This window comes from Chenopodium quinoa, unplaced genomic scaffold (genome assembly GCF_001683475.1).
Source record: "Chenopodium quinoa cultivar QQ74 unplaced genomic scaffold, ASM168347v1, whole genome shotgun sequence".
Taxonomy (NCBI): Eukaryota; Viridiplantae; Streptophyta; class Magnoliopsida; order Caryophyllales; family Amaranthaceae; genus Chenopodium; species Chenopodium quinoa.
In genome coordinates, this window is record NW_018744718.1 from 262,441 (window position 1) to 284,914 (window position 22,474).

General features: G+C 34.7%; 3 protein-coding genes across 3 annotated transcripts; 2 read left to right on the forward strand and 1 right to left on the reverse strand.

The window, feature by feature from the left end:
• The first annotated feature begins 556 nt into the window (after positions 1-556).
• LOC110703200 (pentatricopeptide repeat-containing protein At2g06000-like) lies at positions 557-6,325 on the forward strand. The gene is made up of 3 exons (XM_021880952.1): positions 557-3,323; positions 4,382-4,569; positions 5,930-6,325. Exon 1 carries the CDS (start codon positions 1,227-1,229, stop codon positions 2,901-2,903), a length of 1,677 nt encoding a protein of 558 aa, XP_021736644.1. The 5' UTR covers positions 557-1,226; the 3' UTR covers positions 2,904-3,323; positions 4,382-4,569; positions 5,930-6,325.
• Positions 6,326-7,388: 1,063 nt separating this feature from the next.
• Positions 7,389-12,855, forward strand: LOC110703201 (mitochondrial import inner membrane translocase subunit PAM16 like 2-like). The gene is made up of 4 exons (XM_021880953.1): positions 7,389-7,633; positions 7,725-7,812; positions 12,153-12,286; positions 12,373-12,855. The coding sequence occupies exons 1-4, from the start codon at positions 7,631-7,633 to the stop codon at positions 12,499-12,501; spliced, it is 354 nt and encodes a 117-aa protein (XP_021736645.1). The 5' UTR covers positions 7,389-7,630; the 3' UTR covers positions 12,502-12,855.
• Positions 12,856-16,010: 3,155 nt separating this feature from the next.
• Positions 16,011-20,474, reverse strand: LOC110703202. The gene is made up of 3 exons (XM_021880954.1): positions 20,220-20,474; positions 17,983-18,216; positions 16,011-16,628 (listed from the first exon to the last, which is right to left on the reverse strand). Exons 1-3 carry the CDS (start codon positions 20,241-20,243, stop codon positions 16,581-16,583), a joined length of 306 nt encoding a protein of 101 aa, XP_021736646.1. The 5' UTR covers positions 20,244-20,474; the 3' UTR covers positions 16,011-16,580.
• Between the last annotated feature and the right edge of the window lie 2,000 nt (positions 20,475-22,474).

Below are 22,474 nucleotides of genomic sequence, written 5' to 3' on the forward strand. Positions count from 1 at the left end.
TTAATATCCCTACATATTAAAAAGTACCGGATAGTGTTTGGAAAATTATATCCTTTGAAATGTTTATTTACTTATTTGCCCTAATTAACGTTCGTTGCTTCTTTTTTAAACTCTTAAGAATAGTACGAACATTTATACTCCTACAAACATTTGTTTACATATTTGCCTTCATCAATGCTATCAACAATCAAATTTGTGACATAAGGTCAAACTAAAAGAGGTCCCCAAACAAGGTTAGCTATAGCGCGCATCACGCGTGTTAGTCGCCCCATTGAATGTACTAAGAATGAATAAAGGGGTAATTTTGTGTCTTTGGGCATTCACGGTCTAATAAAGGATGTCAAATCACAAGCCAAAATGAGGTAATAAATACCAATCATAATGTCTAGCCCCTAATAGCATGTATAATCACTCAAATTGATTACTTCCTCCATATTTTTTAGTTCACACAAATTGACTTTTACACTATTTACAAACTACACTTTGACTAAGTTTTGAGATTTATGGCAGTTAAAATTAGGCAATCCCCCTCAATCTCATACTAGTTTGAACACTTTTCATCTTCACTTGTTCCAAAATAGTTTTCACACTTCCCTTTTTTGTTATACTCCTACCATTTATCCATCTTAACCTATAATCTTGTTTCACACTGATCCTTCCATTAACATGAACATAACTATACAAATACCTAGCCAACTCCCATCAGATCTAATTTTTCTTCTATTAAAACAACTAATAATCCCAACCATAATTTATTTTGCAAAACTCTGTGTAATACCAAGTGTTCGAAGATTTCTAACTATACGACATAGAGGGAATAATATTGAAGTTACGAGGAGCCAAAATCCAAGCCTCACTCAATTCTCCAATCTTAGCCCATTAGCATGTTTGGGTTAAGAAACCTACCCAAACTCATTCAAACTCTCGAATTCAAACTTTCACCTTCTACGTTTACCTCAGTTCTTCCCTTCCGAACTTCAACCAACACTCAGTCTCTCTCTCTCCTCTCATCGCCGCCGGAGTCACCGCCATCTCCGGCACCTTCAACCACCTCTAATGTCCCAATACAAATCGCAATCATCTCAAAATACCCATCTTTAGATTCCCCAAAAATCGATGGAAAAACCCATCAAAAACCCTCAAATTAAACTCCATTGTTGAGCTCATTGACGAACTATTAAGCTTTTGAGCTTGGGTACAAAATTAGCAACGATAACCCAAATCCCATGATATTTCCGTTTCTTTCTCATCATAGGGTTCGAGCCTCGACGCTTGCCTTCTTTCTTCCCCATTATCACTGTTTATCTTCTTATGTTGTTGCAGGATCTCGTACTCATTATCGCGAGGTAATTCAATACCCTTCTGAACGTTGGTTTGTTAAAGTGATCTGTACCCTTTTTTGTTTTCAATCGCATTGTTTGGATTTGCATTCGGATTATCTTGTTAAGGGTGTAACCCCATTGATTGCTTTTGAAGTTGTTAGAAGATTGGATGATTATAATAATAGTAGGAATACCGAATTGGCATTGCGGTTTTTTGAGTTTAGTCGGGTGAATTTGAATTTGATTCATACTTTTGGGACTTATAATTACATTTTGAGGTCACTTTGTCAAATGGGTCTATATGATTCGGCTAATTTGGTTCTTGATTGGATGGTGGTTGATGGGCATTCGTTGAATTCGTCGTTTTTGGGTTTTTTGGTGGGGTTGTTTTCGGATTCAGGAAGATTTGACATTGCCCAGAAATTGCTTGCTCAAGTGAATTGTGGAGAGAAAGATGGAGATCCTTTTGTGTATAATAAGTTTTTGAATGGCCTGGTTAAACAAAATAGAGTAGACGAGGCTGTTAGTTTCTTTAGTGAGCGGATGATACTGAAATCATGCTTAGATGTTTGCAGCTTTAATATTATGATTAGAGGCCTGTGCAAGGCGGGGCAAGTTGATAAAGCTTTTAAATTTTTCGAGGAGATGGTCAAATTTGAGTTGTCTCCAGATATCATTACCTATAACACTATGATAGACGGGTTGTGTAGGGTTAACAAGGTGGATAAAGCGCGAGAATTACTTGTGGAAGTTAGGTCTAGAGATGGTATATCTCCTGATGTTGTAACTTATACATCCATCATATCGGGTTATTGTAAGTTGAAAATGACGGATGAGGCATCTTTTCTTTTCCAAGAGATGACGAGTACTGGAATAAGACCTACTCTTGTTACTTTTAATATACTTATTGATGGCTTTGGGAAGGTTGGCAACATGGCCTCTGTGTCAGCTATGTATGAAAAAATGCTTTTTCTTGGTTGTCTACCGGATGTTGTTACCTTCACTTCTCGCATTGATGGTTATTGTCGGATAGGGCAAGTCGATGAGGCCTCGAAGCTTTGGCAGGAAATGGTTGATAGGAAGCTGTTCCCAAATAAATATACGTTTTCTATTCTTATTATAGCTTTATGCAAGGAAAATAGAGTGAAAGAAGCTTGTAATCTTTTGAGGCAATTGAAGTTTAGAAATGATATTATTCCTCAACCCTTTATGTACAATCCAGTCATTGATGGACTCTGCAAAGCAGGGAAGGTTGATGAGGCAAATCAAGTTGTATCTGAGATGGAGGAGAGAAGGGGCAAGCATGATAAGTATACATTTACCATTCTTATCATTGGCCACTGTATGAAGGGGAGATTGCTGGAAGCCATTGGGATTTTTAATAGGATGCTATCAGTTAAGTGTACCCCAGATGACATTACTGTAAAATCTTTGCTGTCGTGTTTGGTGAAAGCTGGAATGCCAGACGAAGCCTCACAGATTAAAAAACAAATGGCATTAGGAAAGGTGGAAGTGAGTTTATCACCTTCCAAAAGAAAGTTGCCAGCCAGTACAAATATGGATATTCAGGTGGCTGCTTAACTAGAATGAGGCATCTGAGTGCGTCAATCATAGCAGTTGGATGGATATTGTCCATATTTTGTATACTGCACAAGCCCAAGCACTCAATTATATGCTGTTCAGGCTATAACGTTTGAAGTTCTTGCAGATAAATAGTTGGCCCTTTGATGAGTGCCTACCAGATGTTTGCTTGGACATCAATTACATTTAATGGATGATTAGCTGCTTCAGGCGTTTCACTTGGTTTCTGATGAGAAATTTTGACAAGGTTTTTTTTTGGCTTATCTCCTGACTTAACTTGCTTCCTGTGGTCTTAAAGATGAGGTTCGCATGTGAGTCAATTTGAAGCAGCTGAACATGCATTGATTGTATGAAGCAGTGAAGTCAACTGTCCCCTTTTATATTGTGGCATCCCATGCATAAAAGAAACTCAAAGCAAAGGTCAGTATCACGATACTCTTTCTGTATCAAAAGTTGTATTTGTATCATCTAGTGCTTCTGAATAGTTTATAGCTTGACTGGTTCAAAGATTATGCAAGTTTATGGTGTTTCTTAATCTTATCGCTTGAATCGAATATTGTTTCTTGTATTAGCTGGGGAAAATGGTTTGTTTAATTAGGAGGTTAAGTCTTAAGGTGACAGCTGTTTAAGATGTATCATGGCCTTCATGGGGATATGTTATGGTTTTGAAGAGTCATGTTATGTTTTTCTTTTGGCGATTGAGAATCTATGACTTCGACTGCTCCCACTTTAATAATATTATGTATCGTAGCTTAGTTTGGCAATTAATTGTTGCCTAGTTCAGCTATATGTATTGGCTAACTATATTGAATTGGTTTCTTGAATCTTGATTTTACTTGTAGTGTTGGCTGTTTATATAGATATTTAGTAAAGTTAGTTGTTAGGTGTTATGGAGTACAGCACTAAACAAAATGACTAAGTTTTTGGATAAAATTAGAATGCCGAAAGCCACTTCTAAAAGCTATTATCTCTCTACTTTTCCATATATATCGAGCTTGCGACTCCCTGAAAAACTATATCTTAATCGGTGATTGTTTGACCACATGAAAAAGCTAATAAGCAAAAGCCATTTAAGGTTATTGTATGCTATTTGTCACTCGTGAATCTATTGCAACAAACATTGGAATTTGCTTTGGTACTATGAAACAAAGTTAAATCAGTGTATCATAGGGATATGTTATTATTGCGCCTTTCCAAGTTTTTTTCTCCAGAAATCGTTAAAATTTGTACTGTACCTGTGAGCATTGTTACATCTCTCTCCCTTTTATTTATTTATGTGGAGCACTGATGTTTGTCTGTTGTTGGGACATGCTGGCTAAATTGCTTAGTCTTCTTTGTATGCTTTTAAGGTTTCTTGAGGTTTTAAAAACTTGAGGTTCATCACTGCTAAAATTCATTTTGGATTCAATTATTCATTGGAAGATGATTATATTCTTGGTCGTTGCAAATTTGACATTGGAAATTATTTTCTTGGTCAGAGAAATGCACCATGGTTATCTGTGCCACAATTCGGATACTGGCACCAGAAGGGGCCAAAACAAATAAAAGAGATCCTTCAAGGGCTAGTCTGGGTAATGAAGAAGACTTCATCAATCCAACAGCTCCTGCTAATAACAAAGTAAACGATGATGAATAGCAGCATTTCAATCAAAACCACTCGCCAACTGTAAGATTTTGCTCAAATGGCTTTATCTAGTTGTTTTAACATGCAGCTGTCCCGGTTGTTAAGACTTGCTAGATCATACTTTCTGGCATTTATGTTTCGTTTATCTACTTTTATATTACAAAAAGCTGCCTAATTTTAATATAATGTGATGTGGCTTCTAGCCTTCTAGCACGGGAGTGGTCAGTTAAGAGGACTGACAGTTCCATCATTAGAGAAACTAAGCATGAAAATGGCATATATATGGTTGGATGCGTAATGGCCTTAATCAATGACTGTAATACAATACAAGCATGTGGGCCTTGAGTTAGTTTGCAACTTGGAGCAATATAAAAGAAAATACTTTGGCGTTAACATTTATTGTAATGATTCACATTTTGCAGCAAAATAGGCAGTCATTAATTCATTATGTATGCATCTATTTGACAATAATGTTTCCTAATTTGGTGCTTCTTTGGTGTTTGATGTGCTTCATTCTTTTTACGTGACAACTTGTAGTTTAACTTTACTTCTAATGTCAAGGTTAATGTTATGTTTGCTTGGTATATCCCCGTGAAACTGTAGGTGGCCTCCAATAATTAATAAAGGCAATGTGCAAATGGTGGGTTTGGGCCGTGGGGATTAGTGGTGTGCCTAAATCTAATCCTTTTTTGTGAAACATATTCTTGAGAACTGGTTGGTATATTAACTATAAAAGCATAGTCCTTGTGGTCAGTGATCCGGTTGTCATGTGACTGTACCCGATGGATGAGGGAATTGCAGTTTTACAACACAAACATGTTACTTCATGTGTTTTGTATTGGCGAAATGGCAACTATTATCTCACTTGATTTGTATTAGTTAATTGGATTCTTCCTCAGTATATGGGGGATTCAGAAGTCTCATGCAGTCATGCTATGCATGAATTTGATCAAAGTATATCTGGCTCTTGCTTTTTATGATGTATTAACATTGCTTGAATAAGATGTTGCACCACCCGGGAAATCTTATGTTCAATTGGACTATGTTAATAATTAACTCTATATCAAATTATCAATTGCTAATGCTGCATGTAGATCAGCTATTTTGTCATCATTAATAAGATCTGATCTGGTACAAGATTTATCAAGGGTTCTTGCATTATAAGTTTATGTGAGAGTGGGAAACTGTGGTATCCATCGCAGATAAACCCAAATCTATGTTTGAAATCTGCTAGTACAAAACTGGAATCTGTGGTATCCAGACTGCAGACCATATATTTTGATGCTTATAATAATATTCATGTTCATGTTTGCTGGACTTGGTTTTTAGTTTTTTACAAATCAACTTCTACATCTATTGCTTTATCAATCATTTATTTACATTTTTTTCTTGTTGATTGCAGCCGACAAAGATCTTCCTCAGCTACTTCAACGCTGTGTAAGAGCCTAAGCCCTGGAGACAAAATCCAAGCGCTACAATGCTGATGTATGCAGACCCTGTACCCAAATCTTCTTATTATCCAGATGCTTCCTGATCCTCAGAGTTCACTTCTAAGTAAGAAGTGGAATTTGCCCTTTCCTAGAAGTGTTTGTTTTTGACAATATGAGAAGCACATACAAATACAGCCCCTTCAGTTGGTAGAGCATATTTGCCGCTCTTTGCCAGCATTTCTAATGAAGTTGCATGCTTGCAACAAAAGAGGCGGGGTAACTTCCGCTAAATAGCAGAAATTTTAACATTAACTGGAAATAGATATTATTTTCTTTTTTCTTTAGGGATTTTTTTTTTGGTTTTTTTTGGGTGGAAGTGGGGAGAAAGTGGGGGGGAGGGAGGGGGGGGGGGGGACACAGGAAGCACTATGTGGCGTATTGTTCGCATTCTTGATTCATGTTTGCTGTGATCGCCCAGTGCAGTGAGAAGTTTAATTTGTTGCCATTGCCAATGAGGTTGTGTAGAAGGGTAAATTTTGTGTTAGCAGATTAAATTCTTTGCTGATGTAATAAATATTCTTAAGGATTTTTTCCTTGCCCCCAATTTGAAGGCATCAAATGTTGGTATTCAATAAAATTAGGTTTGTTCTGTATAATGCGTTTTCCAGACAGTTTTGGACCATTATAACAAATGATTTTATTCAAGATGGAGCAATTATTTTTGCTCCATTTGTACTGTATCATGTGTTTGACCTAGCCTCTGAGTTTAAGGGTTGTAGACTCTCTTCAGCACTACTATGGTGCCTGTTATGTTGTCCTTTTTGATAACTTATCAGTATTAATTCCAAGGTGAAAGGCATGCCTTGATGGCTTTGATTCGTAGTGTAGCAACAGACAACATAAGCATACATGATACAGGACTATCAGGCTTTTTCACAAGCTGAAAAGCCTTATAGTGTGTGTGGACGTTATTCCCATAAACTACCGGTAAACTTCAACTTATAACTTGGGGACTTGGGGTTTATTGAAGTCATCATGTATCCATGTCATAAACGACTCACTATGTACCCTTGATATTAGGGTAAATGATCCTCATCCCAAGCACTTGTAGTTTGAAGAATTTGGCTTTGACCTTAAGGTTATAAAATCAATCTCCAACTAAACATACCAAGCTTTGATTGTTTTCGATTTGTATGGTATATTTATTCTCTCTTATAAGCTTTTCAGGGTTTCTTGATGAATAAAGTTTAACATGCCCAACATTTCAGGAAAATTTGTTTTAAATCACACCTTTGGACCCCAACATTCCAATAAAAACATCGATTGCAATTCAAACTTGAAATATGAAATAAAATAATTTAGCACTCGATTTTGTCTATCATGTAGTCGGGAAGGGTAATTTTGAATACTCTTATGTAGAGTTGGGCACGTATCATTTTAAATAAGAAAGAAAATAAATAAGAGAATGAAAAGAGAAAGAAAGAGTATCGAGAAGGTTCGATTGGTCCTTTCGTCGCGTCTCTGTATTTGCCATCTTTGTTCTCCGCCTCCGTTCTCTCTCCTAAAATCAGCTCACCTTTCCATTTTCCACTTTCTTCAATCTCTGAAACTCAATCAAGCGGAATAATATTACAAGATAAGAACTTTCAAGTATCATTTACAGAAAACTTGCAATGGTAGGTTAATATCCCAATTTCATTACTAATTTTTTTGTGGGTTTAATTGTTTTGTAATCTGATTACGATTAATTTGAATGTTTGAATGCAGGCTTCAAGAATTCTCGCCCAAATTCTTGTAATGGGTTCTGGGATATTAGTTAGGGCTGTTGCCCAAGCTTATCGACAAGCTATTGCTAGTATGTTTCTTCAATTTTTTTATTTTTTATTTTTTTTTAAACAAATTAATTTATTTAGAATTTATCCGATTATTATCAAATCCCAGCTGTTTGATCATATGTTAACTTTTTTTTTTTTTGTAATTATTATTATTATTGATTTTATTGGGGTTTTATTTGAATTGATGAAATACAATTATGTGGCAAATTTTGGGTGCTATTAGTTAGGAGTTCTATAGGGCAAATGGGTATTGATTTTTAGAGGGCGAATTAATTGGGGTTATATTTGTATTAGTTATTTTGCGGTTATTATTAAATGATAATTTTTCTTGTAACTAGTTGTTTGGATCATGTAGTATTGTAGTCCATGAAATTTGATGGGATGAATCTCTGAAGTCTTAAACTTTGACTGTGGCAACCGTAGGGCTGAACTTTGTGTTTGGTTTCTTAGCTATCCTCTTAGTGATTTCTTTGGATAAGCTCATTAGGAAGAGAAGGCGCAGGAAATAATGAGGAATTTAATTGTCTTAAGGGGTTTAATGTGGGTGAAGAAGGGTAATGTGAATATGTTTCAAGGTCTTGAACCTTAGATTGTTTGTTTGGGTGGAAAACAGGAAAGGGGTGAAAAATAGTTCTCGTAAATATAGAAACCATTGTCCATTTGTAAGGAAGGGAAGTCATTCCTCCGTACTTGTTACCTTCCTTTTCTCTGCTCCCATCTATTATCCCCTTTCCAACTCTAATTTCCTGTTCTTTTTATCTTTTCAAGGGATCAAATAGGGAAGAACAAATATTACAGCTGTGTTTTACCTTGAACATTGTTTTCCGTTGAACCAAATGGAGCCTATGTGTAACAAACTGTAATAAATGGTAAAGCTTGTGCATTTCAGTCCATGGATTCTACAATTGTTGTACTTAAACACCCACCCCCCCCCCCCCCCGCCCCCCTGCCCCCTCTCAAAGTGTGTATCTGTAAAAGTTATTTAGCATGACTAATCAAGCTTTTACATTCTAATTGGATCAGCTATGGACCTTTTGACTAATTGATATTTTTTCAAGCCAACTCTACCATATTTGAGGACTTATAGATAATCTCATATTTCTTATTTCACCCCTTTTTCCCTCTCCCTGACAAAAGAAAAAAAGAAAAAAAAAATTTCTTTTGTTGTTGGTATATAGCATTATAAAACAAAATGAAGTAAATGATGGGAGCAATGGATAGAGAAATGCTCTGATCCACATAAATTGTAAGAGCAGTGGTCATTACCCAAAATTTTCTATAACCGCCTATTGTTGAGATTTCTTCTAAAATTTGATTGGTATTTTTACTGTCTCATGCAAACATGATAATGGAATATTATGCCGTTGAAACAATTTAGCAGTAGCAGCTGTTGTATAGTTTATGTAATACAATATCATAAAGGTCATATGAAAATTTGTTTTGAACCACAATTTATGTTTAATTTTTGACAAGTTTTATGAATTGGCCATATAGCATTTGTCTTTTGTCCATGTTATGATTAAAATATATCTGTACAAATTGGGAGGGCCTCATAGTACTACAGGAGTCATAGGATTTACCAAGATCATGTATGGATAGTATCATCTACTTCTTAGATGTAAGTTCTACCTGAGTACTTGGGCACTTGTTTAGCTTTTCTCCCATTTTTGTTGACAGTTTTTCACCTTGTTTATTTGGATGGGCTAATATATTTTCTTAAACAAGATTAAGTGTCTCTTTGATGATGATAGACATTGGATACAAAATATGAACAAAACTTATATTAATTGGGTCACTTAATTTTTCATGAGTTTGCTGTCAGTCTTCAAATGGGTTCCTATGCGTATGTTGCTAACTTGTTAAAGGGGTATGTTTTGAGTTGTTGTCATATTTATTTTATTTGGCTAATAAGGAACCCTTACAATTTTCATATTATTTGCTTCTAGCTGTGAGTTCCACAAGAACATTTGTTTACTTTCCAACACATTTTGTCAGCAATTTTTGCTTTGTGTTTTAAATGGGCTGATATAGTTTCACAATCCTAATCGACTCTTTGAAGATGATAGATTTTTGGGTTAAAATATTGACAAATCTTGTATTATTGAACAAAATCTTAATTATGCTTGAGTTTTAACCTTGTTCTAAATTTGTTGATAGTCTGACACTATCCTTAGGTTTTACGTGGAATCCGCAAATGGGTGTGTCCGATTTGGTCAGAATTTATAATTTCAGATTATGTTATTTTGAGATGCCCTTTGTATAATATTTCTGACCTAACCTCAACTACATTAAATAGCTAGTCATTTTATGCAGTCATGTATAGAAATTCAACCATATAAATGAGAGTCCAATAAAAACGAAGAGATATCTCACAATAGTAGTAGTTGAAGGTATATTGTCAAGATGAAATCTCATATTACGATTCAAATTTAATTGGTTTTGGTTCGGTCAGGTTGGGACAGATTTGGTCTTAAAATTTATCAGTTTGTTCAGCAGACAAATTTGGGTCTCTCACAAAATTTGTAATAACCTAGTTTTTTTAGTCAGCTTTCAGGTTACCCTTATTCCTTATGCAACTTTATGAGCTACACTCAAATTTCATAAAACCTTAATGTTTATTATCATCTGAAATCCAGAGTGTCATTAGGATTTTACTATCCTTGGTGACTTTTTAAGACTTTTTATCATTTTATTATCATTATTTTCTTTTCTTTTCTGGCTATTCTTGAGCTTGAAAGGCCTTAGTAATTTGAGTCTCATTATTGGATATGGGTTTGTGAAGGCCATATGTGTTTTTTGTCATTTATGATTCTAATTCCAACATTGGATTTTAAAAGGTTGCTTTGTAGTGTTCAAAGCTCACTAGAATTTTGGCTTGATTAGTCTTTTACGTGTAATAGTGGCTTTTTATCGAGACAGTAAATAATAGTTCTCGTGATTTTTTATTGTAATAATTTACCTCTAGACCCATATGGCTTTACCAATTACCATTTTAAGTTGTTACTAATAAGATCCATGTAAGTTGTAACCTTTGAAATGGAATTGACTGATTAATATCCATGTAAGTTGTTACCTTTGAAATGGAAATGTTTGAGTCCACATGCTCTGTGTATTTGTGTTTCATATTATATAGATAGACTTCAGGAAATATTGAAAGGTTGTGTAGGGCCATATAAGACATTAATTTTTTTTGTCAATACTTTTCACTGTTGTGTAAATTGTAAAATGAAAGAACTACTGTGTAAATTGTAAAATGAAAGAATTTTCTCTCATACATCACTTAAGCTCTGTTTTTAAAGGAAGATTAGGCAGTAACCTTGAGAGATCACATAATGATCCCCCAAGTTTATTTGAGGTATTTGAGCCTCGGAGTCTTAAATATCAATTCCTTGTTTATTTCACATTCTCTAGTCCTTGCTTGCAACATATTTTCTATTCACTCTTGTTGCTCCTCCTTTCATAGTATTTCTGCCTTGTTTTACCTCTTGGCATTATTATTTAATGCATGGTGTTCCTGAAATCCTTAAATAAATTGAGTGGTGATATTTGGTGCTTCAATCTGTATTTTTTTCTTTCTTTCTTAGGGTTTATGCCTATTTCTTGATTTTGATATGTGCTAGGTTTTGCCCTACCCCTTATGACTTGAGATGCATTTTTATGTCTTTTCTCTTTTTTGAAGTTGCTGGGCTAGAAGTCTTGATCTTAACAATAAAATTTAGTGGGACCCAAGTTCTTTACTCATTTAGATGGGTTATTTGCTCATTTTGTCGATGTGTATTTTGCCATCACCAAGTCTGCTATTTTTTTTGTCTACTTATTTTGGTGCCCATATCAGCAATCATCCTATGGAACAAAAACTTTTGATTTGATCTTCTGTTGGTGGCTTGGTGTTTTTATCACATAGGCTACTTTAGCTCTCTCTCCAAATTTTCTTATTAGTCTACTACACCATCCTTATTTTCATCTTTCTCTGGTTTCATTTGAATGTCAATTGTTCATCTTGCCTTCTTTTTTTGGCCCTTGACACTGCCAAGGTTTTGATACCACTTTTATTATATTCAATATGCAAGGATGTACCTAGATTGGATGAAGAGTGTGTATGTGCGTTGCATTAGGGACTAATTAATATAAAATTAACAAGATATGGTGTAGATGTAAGGCTTAAGGGCCTTAAATAGATTTCAGAAGAAATAAAAAATTGTAATTTGGAACATTAAACATCAAACACCTGCATTTTTATTTGATAATTATGTGCTACAATGCCTACTATTCTTGCAACATATGTGTATGTATGTACAGGCCAATAAGGTAAAGATACTAGCTGCTTCTATTCTATCACTCACTAGCTCCTGTATTGCAGATGCCTCGAAAACTGGTGCTGCTCAAGAAGCAATGCAGAATACTGTACGTAAAGCAAGTAAAGCCATCACAGAGCAAGAAGCAAGGCAAATTCTTGGTGTTCCTGAGAATGCAGCCTGGGAAGATATTTTGAAAGTATGTCCCCACCTCTTGATTATCTTTGTTTAATTTTCTAATATCTTTTGTGATTATGTGTAAATGATTATCATTCATTTGTGCAGAAATATGATGTTTTGTTTGAGAGGAATGCCAAACAAGGGAGCTTTTACCTCCAATCGAAGGTCCATCGAGCAAAGGAGTGTCTAGAAGCAGTATATCAAAGCAAAGGTCAAGGCCCTGCCAGTGGATAACTGGAATTTTTGTTCCATGGGTGGTGGTGATGGTGTTTTTCTTTCTTATAATGCTGTATATAGAGTACCACGATGATAATTAGACTAAGAACTTTTAACATAATCTTTGTTCATCTGGTTGTGATATTGTTTGTTCCTTATAATTTTAGGAACGTCATGAGCGGTTAGAAAAATGCACTTATCATATTTCTTACTTGATGTAATAGTTTTTTTTTTTTGTTCTCTCTCGTTGTTCTGACAAGGGTGTAACCAATCTTCATAGATTGCAGTATTTGGTGCTATTGCCTTGTAAACGTTACCAGGGAGAAGTGCTTGTAATAACAGCAGCAATTTTACAAGACTTGTTGTTTTGTATTCGTTGATTTGGCCTATGTGTCAATACATACTTTTTTTTTTTTTTTTTTACCGAGTATCAACTCCTTGTACTACCCTTCCTCTCTTTATAATTGGTTTGTTTTCTCTCCCTCCTGTTTATTTCATTCCATACTTAGGAAATGTGACAACTTTGTCTAAATCGGTGAATAATTTGGACGTACCTTTATCAATTCTAGACAGATTGAGCATACTGTATGATAAGGTTTGATTTTGGTAAACCCAATGAGGCAGTGACTCAAGTAATCGTAGTACAGTAATTCCATATCCTACGCATTCCACAGCCAACAAAACAATCACTATCGTTACATTCCTTATAACATATTTGAAGACTGTGCAATTATATACTGTACTTAATTGTAATGTAGCTGGATTGATTGTGCTCCCACTAGCCATTTTACTACATTACTTTATGAAAAAAAAAGAAAAAGTTCAGTACTATATCAAGTTATGATATGGAGAATCAAGAATCCTAAGTGTTTTTTAATAATTACTCATGGATCACTTTCCTCTCTCTTTCTTTTTTCGATATCAAAATTCTACCATTTCTTGATAGACTTTATAAATATATATATTTACAATCCCTTAATCAATTGTGCTCCATGCGCCTAAATACATTATTAACACTCGTAAAATTTACTCCATATTCTTTTGATTTATGCTTAATGGATTGAGTAGTGAGTACATCATGTGAGATACGTTCTTTTATTTTGAATAGTGTGTTCTTTCAAGAGCATGTTAGTCGTCATCCTTAGCCGTGTTATATCTACAAGATAGCTTAAGAAAATTTCTCCTTTACCTAAAATCAATGGGTGTAGAAATAATGTTCTTTTTGATGTGGTTACAAGGCATCAATATTGTTATTTTAATTATTTTTATATTATTTTTAATTTTATTATTAGGTGACCGAATTTATTAGGATATTTTTGTTAGTTTAATTCGGTTAATAGAATATAAGCTTAACTTTAAAGATCATATTTGCAAAATATTATCTTTACAATTTAGGGTAAGTTTCCTAGTTAGATTAGAATTTTTTCTACACGATTTTTAGGCTAATTATTTAGCTTATAAATACGTGAGAGTGTTTAACGAAAAGTATGATTGATTTGAAATTTATAAAATTTTACATAAGCTCGTGCTTGTGTATTCTTGGCCTAGTTTAGATTTTAAGCTCGTGTTGCTTAGTGTTTCTTGACCGAGACTCAAGATTCCAAACCTTTCAACTGCGATGGAAGGTTATATCCATTAAAATCCATATCAAATTGGTGTGGCTACTATTTGACGAGGGGTGAGTTTGACAAATCGTGTCAAAAACCTCAGTTCCGAAGGTCATATTGATCGACTAGGTTCTCCTTCGTTTCTAAAGATTTTGAGTTGATTCTTTTTCTAATTGGTTAAATTTTTGTCTAGCTTTCACCTGTAAAATTTGAGAATTTTTCGAGGAGCATAGCTATTAAACTAGGTTCGTTTTTAACAACTGGTCAAAAATCGAACTAAGCTGACAGTGTTGGGGATAAAATAAACTGCGACCACTTGGCTTGGAATTTTTTGCTGATTTTTTTGGTCGAGTATTTTTAGACATATAGGGCTATCATCATACAAAATTTCAGACGTTCAATTTCTGGACTGATTTTGTGTGTTTTCTCATCCACTTAAACATGGAGAATCAAAGTTTGTTTGAAGCACTTATGGAGGAAATCAAGAAAATGAATGCATGTTTGGATAGAATTGATGCACGTTTTCAAATATGTGATGTGAGATGTAGCTTACAAGATATGTCTTGTGAGAAGGAGAAAGTAGAGCAACCTATTGTTGAGGCTATATACGAGGAAAAGATTGTATCTTTACCAAGTGATAATTTTACAAATCCAATTTTAGAGCAATCTCATGAACAACTAGTAGAAGAAAAAGAAATTATGGAGCACAAAAGTGTATATCTGTCTAGTTTCATTGACGATGAGGTTACATTTGTGGTATCTAGTTGGAATCAAAAAGTCAAATTTCTACAACTTCCTTTTACGGTGATAATTGGGATACAAATATTTTCACGTATTATTTCCATTATATTGATGGCATTGACAAAGATGTGTCATTAATAAAAAATTTGGAGCATTCGATTGAAGTTTGTGGTGCATTCAATGGTGTAAGTTATAAGCATGACGTGGTTGGATGGAGACATATTCTTTTAGTTCATGTTTGATTAATTTGGATGATATCTTGGTTCCATGCTTTGCTAAAACTTGGGACAAGTTTTTTCAAGAGGGGGAGTATGATGTGGTTCCAAGGCATCAATATTGTTATTTTAATTAATTTTATGTTATTTTTAATTTTATTATTAGGTGACCGAATTTATTAGGATATTTTTCTTGGTTTAATTCGGTTAGTAGAAGATAAGCTTAACTTTAAAGATTATATTTGCAAAATATTATCTTTACAAGTTAGGGTAAGTTTCCTAGTTAGATTAGAATTTGTTCAACACGATTTTTAGGCTAACTATTTAGCTTATAAATACGTGATGGTGTTTAACGAAAAGTATGATTGATTTGAAATTTATAAAGTTTTATGTAAGCCTGTGTTTGTGTATTCTTAGCCTAGTTTAGGTTTTAAGCTCTTGTTGCTTAGTGTTTCTTGACCGAGACTCAAGATTCCAAACCTTTCAACTGCAATTGAAGGTTATATCCATTAAAATCCATATCACTTTTGAAGATTTGGAATCACATCATAATGAATACATTCTCATAAAACTGTAGTTTCTAGCTATCAATTATTTTATATCGTTCACATAATATAAAAATTCGTATCATAGTACACCAAATCTTCAATTCAAATAGTACTATGTATAGATTGTATACCGTGAATAGTTGAGAAGATTATATATATACCCTGCATTCATTTCGAACGAGCAATTGGTGGTTTTTTATTTTCTTATTTTTATTTTTATTTTTATTTTTGAAATTTTGTGTCTTGTACAATTGACTAAATAAGGACCAGTTGTGAGTTGTGACTGATATTTCTTGGCAAATAATGGACAATTTAAATGACATTAACTGTGATTGTTTAATGTTGCTACTTGACTTATGGGGGCAAAGACTTACCATCACAAAATAATTGCCAAAAATGTCAAGCCAATTAAAAAGTCTGGGAAATATCATATTCATTAGGGAAAGTCTCAGTATCACAAGATATGTGCCAAAATTGTCAAGCCAACCAAACTTGATCGATAGTAAATTTTTCGAACTTTAATGGCCTCACCCTCAGATGTTAGACAACAAGTTGAAGGTGACAACAACAGCAACTTACAAAAGGGCAATAAGACAACCCGTGATTTTATGAATTACTTGACAAATTTAACACATTATACTCCTTGAACTCACAATCGCGTCTACACTCCATAAATACATTCAGACTGATATTTGACAAATTGTTATTGTTTCCGGTTTTTGGCTTGAACAAATAAGATAAGACTACTTAAGGTCAGAAACAAATATTTTTATGAAGGGCAAATTCCACTTCTTGCTTTGAAGTGAACTCTTGAAGACAGTTCATTTGGCCAAAAGGATAGTACAAAATACAACTGAAAAACAGGCCATTGCCGTGTGAAAAGCCAAAGAAAAGTAGAGGATCAGGAAGCTGCTGGATAATAAGAAGATTTAGATACAGGGTCTGCATACATCAGCATTGTAGCACTTAGATTTTGTCTCCGACACTTAGGCTCTTACGCAGCAATTGAAGTAGCTGAGGAAGCTCTTTCTCGGCTGCAAACAATAAGAAAAAATGTAAATAAATGATTGGTAAAGCAATAGATGTAGAAGTTGATTTTTAAGAACCAATTCTAGCACCACGAACACGAACATTATAATAAACATCAAAACAGTCTGCGGTCTGGATCTTTCCTTTCTTGTACATAAACAATTTCAAACTAGCAGAACTCAACATAGATTTGGGTTTATCTACGACGGATAACACAGTTTCCCACTCTATCACACATGAATTTTTAATGCAAGAACCCTTAAAAAATCTTGTACCAGATCCGATCTCATTAAAGATGACAAAATAGCTGATCTAGGTGCAGCACTAGCAATTGTTAATTTGATATAGACGATTATTAACATAGTCCAATTGAACATAAGATTGCCCAGGTGGTGCAAAATCTCATTCAAGCGATGCGAAAACATCATACAGTAACAAGCAAGAGCCACATATACTTTAATCAAATTTATGCATAGCATGACTGCATGAGACTTCTGAATCCCCATATGCTGGGGAAGATACCCAATTAACTAGTACAAATCATGTGAGATAATAGTTGCCATCTTGCAAATACAAAACACATGAAGTAACATGTTTCTGTTGTAAAACTGCAATTCCCTCATTTATCGGGTACAGTCACATGACAATTGGGTCACTGACCATAAGGATATGCTTTTGTAGTTAATATACCAACCAGCCCTTAAGAAAATCTGTCACAGAAAAGGATTAGATTTTGGCGCACCACTAATCCCCACGGCCCAAACCCACCATTTATACATTGCCTTTATTAATTATTGGAGGCCCCCATTACGGTATTACCTGCGGTTACACAGTTATTATACCCAAGCAAACATATTAACCTTGACATCAAAAGTAAAGTTAAACTACAGATTGTCACGTAAAAAAGAATGAAGCATATCAAACAGCAAATTGGGAAACATTAATACATGCATACATAATGAATTAATGACTAGCTTTTTTTGCTGCAAGATATGAATTGCTACATTCAATATAATGCCAAAGTATTTTCTTTTATATTGCTCCAAGTTGCATACACAACAAACACAAGGCCCACATGCTTGTACTGTTTTACAGTTATTGATTAAGGCCATTAAGCATCCAACCATATGAATGCCATTTTCATGCTTAGTTTCTTTATCTAATGATGGAACTGTCCTCTTAACTGACCAATCCCGTGCTAGAAGCCACATCAAAATATATTAAAATTAAGCAGCTTTTTGTAATATAAAAGTAGATAAACAAAACATTAATGCCAAAAAGTATGATCTAGCAAGTCTAAACAACCCGGACAGGTGCATGTTAAAACGACTAGATAAAGCCATTTGAGCAAAATCTTACAGTTGGAGAGTGGTTTTGATTGAAATGCTGCTGTTCGTCATCGTTTACTTTGTTGTTAGCAGGAGCAGTTGGATTAATGAAATCTTCTTCATTACCCAGACTAGCCCTTGAAGGATCTCTTTTATTTTGTTTCCTCATTTCTCTAATTTTTGAGAAATCAAGAGAGTAATCTGGCAATGGTCCCTTCTGGTCCCATTCTCCGAATTGTGGCACAGATAACCATGGTGCATTTCTCTGATCAAGAAAATAATTTCCAATGTCAAAATTTGCAATGATCAAGACTATAATCAGCTTCCAATGAATAATTAAATTCAAAACGAAATTTCAGCAGTGATGAACCCTATGTTTTTAAATCCTCAAGAAACCTTAAAAGCATAAAAAGAAGTTTCAGCAATTTAGCCAACATGTCCCAGCAACCCACAAACATCAGTGCTCCATATAAATAAATACAAAGGGAGACAGAAGAAACAAGACTCACAAGTACAGTACAAATTTTAATGATTTTATGGAGAAAAAAACTTGGAAAGGCGCAATAATAACATATCCCTATGATACATTGATATTATGGTGTACAAAGTATAACTTTGTTTCATAGTATCAAAGCAAATTTCAATGTTTCATAGTTCATTAACATTTTACTTGTTGCAATAAAATCACGAGTGACAAATAGCATACAAATATACAATGATCATGTTAGGTAAATGGTTTTCGCTTTTTAGCTATTACATTTGGGCAAACAACAAACAAATTTAAGCAAATGATTTTTCAGCAAGCTGACAAACTCGACAAGAGTATAGAGAGAGAATAGCTTATTGTAGTGACATTTTATCCAAAAAGTTAGTCATTTTGTACTCCATATTACACTAACACCTAACAACTAACTTTACCAAATATCTTTATAAACGGCCAACACTACAAGTTAACTTAAAGAACCAATATAGATAGGCAAGATAGCCAATACAAATAGCTGAACTAGCCAACAATTAATTGCCAAACACAGCTACGATACTTGGTATTATTAAAGTGGAAGTGGTTGAAGTAACAGATTCTCAATAGCCGAAAGAAAAACATAACACGACTCATCAAAACCATAACATATCCTCATGAAGACCATGATATATCCTAAAAAGCTGTCACCTTAACCTCCTAATTAAACAAACCATTTTTCCCAGCTAATACAAGAAACAATATTCGATTAAAGCGATAAAATTAAGAAACAACACAAACTTGCATAATCTTCGAACCAGTCAAGCTATAAACTATTCAAAATCTATAAACTATTCAGAATCTAACACCCTATTACGGCGATCTTTTCAACAATAATCCACAAATTTATTTATTTAACTAAGCAACATCAGCGCGTTTATTCTTGATGTTAGTGAAGTAATTTTACGCGACTAATATACGCCTTCCTAATCAAATATTATACTACGTACATATAATGATACAATTATTATCAACTCATCGAGTTCGCCATTCTAGACTTTGAATTCAAAATTTTGTGACAACCACCCATTATAGGAGTTCAGATTTTTTATCCTTTCAAAAAGAAAAGTCAAAATTTTCGAACTATTAGCACAGTCATGTATACTGTTACACAGCTAAGCTAATTTTGTTGGATTCCTCGAAATTTCATTGTCACAAAATCATCACCAACCAGAAAATTAACAAATTAAAAATAATAATAATAATAAATCGACATGCAAAATCAGCTATAGTGTGTCAATCAGTCAAAGCGTCGATATAACGGATGTTCAAATCAACAACAATCAGTAAAAAAAATTGAAATAGTGAATACAAAATCAGTTCGAGTATCTCGTATCTCAAAGCGTCGGTAAAATGAATTTTTAAACCATCAGCAATATTACGAGTAAAAATCGAAATAACTTGCAAAATCAGCTCGAGTGTGTCAAATTAAGCGTCGGTACGATGAATGTTCAAATTTTAAAATTAAAACACAAATTTTAAATTAAAACTCAGCTCGAGTGTGTGAAAGCGTCGATGATCGTTCCGTCTCAAAAAGTTGTTCCTGTTTTGACTTTTCTGTGTGAACTTTTAGAGACAGAGGGATTGATAAAACAAGTAGCATCAACAAATTCATTCAGATAATGAGGAGAAACACAATCAGTTTACGTAGAACACAATAAAAATCGAAGTAATTAACAGTTAAATAACGATCAACCTGTATAAATTAAACTAAAATTAGCTGAAATTCAAGAGAAATTAGCAAAAGGTACCTCTTTATCTTTGCGATCTTCCATTAAAATGAATAATTGAAGCAAATTAAGGAAAAAGTAAGGCGGAAGTAGAAAGTTGAAAGTAAGGGGGAAGTAGAAAGAAGAAGAAGAAGAGAAGTTATGTTTTGAAGAGAAGAGAGAGAAAGTAAGACAGCAGAGTGACAGAAGGAAGATAAATAAAGGCGCTGGGATGTCTGACGTTATAAATCTACGGATATCGCGTCTGCTTTCTACGGATATCCATTTTTATTTTTTATTTTTTTTTTTATAAATTTTACCTACGGGGTTTTATATGTACTACAATACACTTATACACCTTATGTTGATATTATTTACGTAACCGCCATTTCCTTCTTCGTGTTGTTTACGTGTTTCACCATTCACGTACTTTCCATCTTTCTACTCTTTACTTTCTCCCTAGTATTAGTACAAGTATTTCTTTCTACTCCGTATTTTCTCTAATTCAAATTACGAATGTACCAAGTTAAGCTTGGTAGCCTTGATTTAGTAGGAAAAATTGCACCTTTCACCTTTGAGATTAGGAGTTCAATACTTCAATCACTATTAGAGATATTTTGAGGGTGGGGGATCTCTTACCCTTCCCGGCTTTCCCCCTCACTCTCAAAGTATCTGATCTGCAAATACTGGACCAGAAAAACGGTATTTGTCCCACTTTGATCAATGTTTGTGCATTATAACTAAGAAATTTTTTTATTCTGGTGGGTACTTATTGAAATTGTCTCAATAAATAAATTAGGAAATTTTCACTTTTGCTACCACTCAAACACTCCTATTTCACTTTTTCTACCCATCTAAAATTTTATTTTATTTTGCTACCACCAAAAGTTACAACATATAACTTTAGCTACCACTTAACAGAAACCATTTGGGTTCCGTTAAGTGAGACTCATTATCTCATTAAATAATAATTTAATTTATTAAAAAACAAATAAAAACTTAAACAAAATCTCAGCCATTCCAGCCCGTCAGCCACCCCTTCCCCTCCGTGTCGGCTGCCGGCGCCCAAACGATTTCTCGATGCCGGCGACCCCGTTTCCCCCACCCAAAACCAGCACCCCTTACCCTAAACACCACCCTTAAAACCACCCTAAACGGATTGATTCCCCGACAACGCGACCCCCCTCTCTCTCCCCCACCCACGCTGCCCCCACTTTCCACCTGAGATTGAGCAAGTTCCGGCGCCGAGAGTAGGAAAGGGGAATTTTGATTGTTTAGGTTCGACCAAATTAAACTTCTGGTCCGTTCGCCCCCGAACTTTGTCGAATATGCAATTTGCTCTGATTTTATTCTATTTTGGGGGTACCGAAGCAATTACGGCTGCTGGGTGTTCGTTGTAGGGGAGTGTAGGCTGTTGGTGATTGATGGTGGGGCAAGGTGTTGTTGCGTGAGGTAGTAAAACAGGGGAAAGTTGCTGGGCGCTGACTTGGGCAGTGATTGTGGTGGTTTCGATGTTGGAGTGGTTGTAGTTTGTAGCGGCCTGAGGTGGCTGGAATTGCTGAGGTCCGTACGGCTGCTGCGGTGACTGAGGGACTGGAGGATGTGCGGCAACAACTTAATCGGGGTTGTGGTTGACAATGCTTGTTGTTTGTGGCGTGGATTGCTGCGGGGAGGAGGGGAGATTGATGTGGGCTGGAGGTTGCCTTTGGGTTGGTGAATTAGTGCGTGAGTGGGGGCAGCGTGGTTGGGGGACCAGGGAAGGGGATCGGTGTGAGCAGGGAGCAAGGGTGGCTGGAAGGAGCGAGGGGTGGCTGGACGGTGGTTGGACCCCACTAACGGAAATAGTAAGTGGTAGCAAAACATATGATTTTTACTTTTAGGTGGTAATAAAATAAAATAAAAATTTAGAGTTGTAGCAAAAGTGAAATAGGGGTGTTTGAGTGGTAGCAAAAGTGAAAATTTTCAATAGATGGAAATAGTAAGTGGTAGCAATAACATTCAATTGTTATAATTTATACTTATTGATATTTTCTTCGTGTTTTATTTATTTATTTATTTTTTTTTTTTTTGTGTTACACTTGGACTTTTTTCACTATTCACGTAATAATTATTGATATAAAAAACGAATATTATTGTATAATATATTGTCAGGTTCGTTATATAATATGGAGTATATACTTTCATAATATCAACTAGATGGAAACCCGTGCGATGCACAGTTTTTTCACCTAAGATTTTTAATTATTTGATTTATTGTATTTAATAATTCAGACAAAATTATAAAAGTTTAATATTTC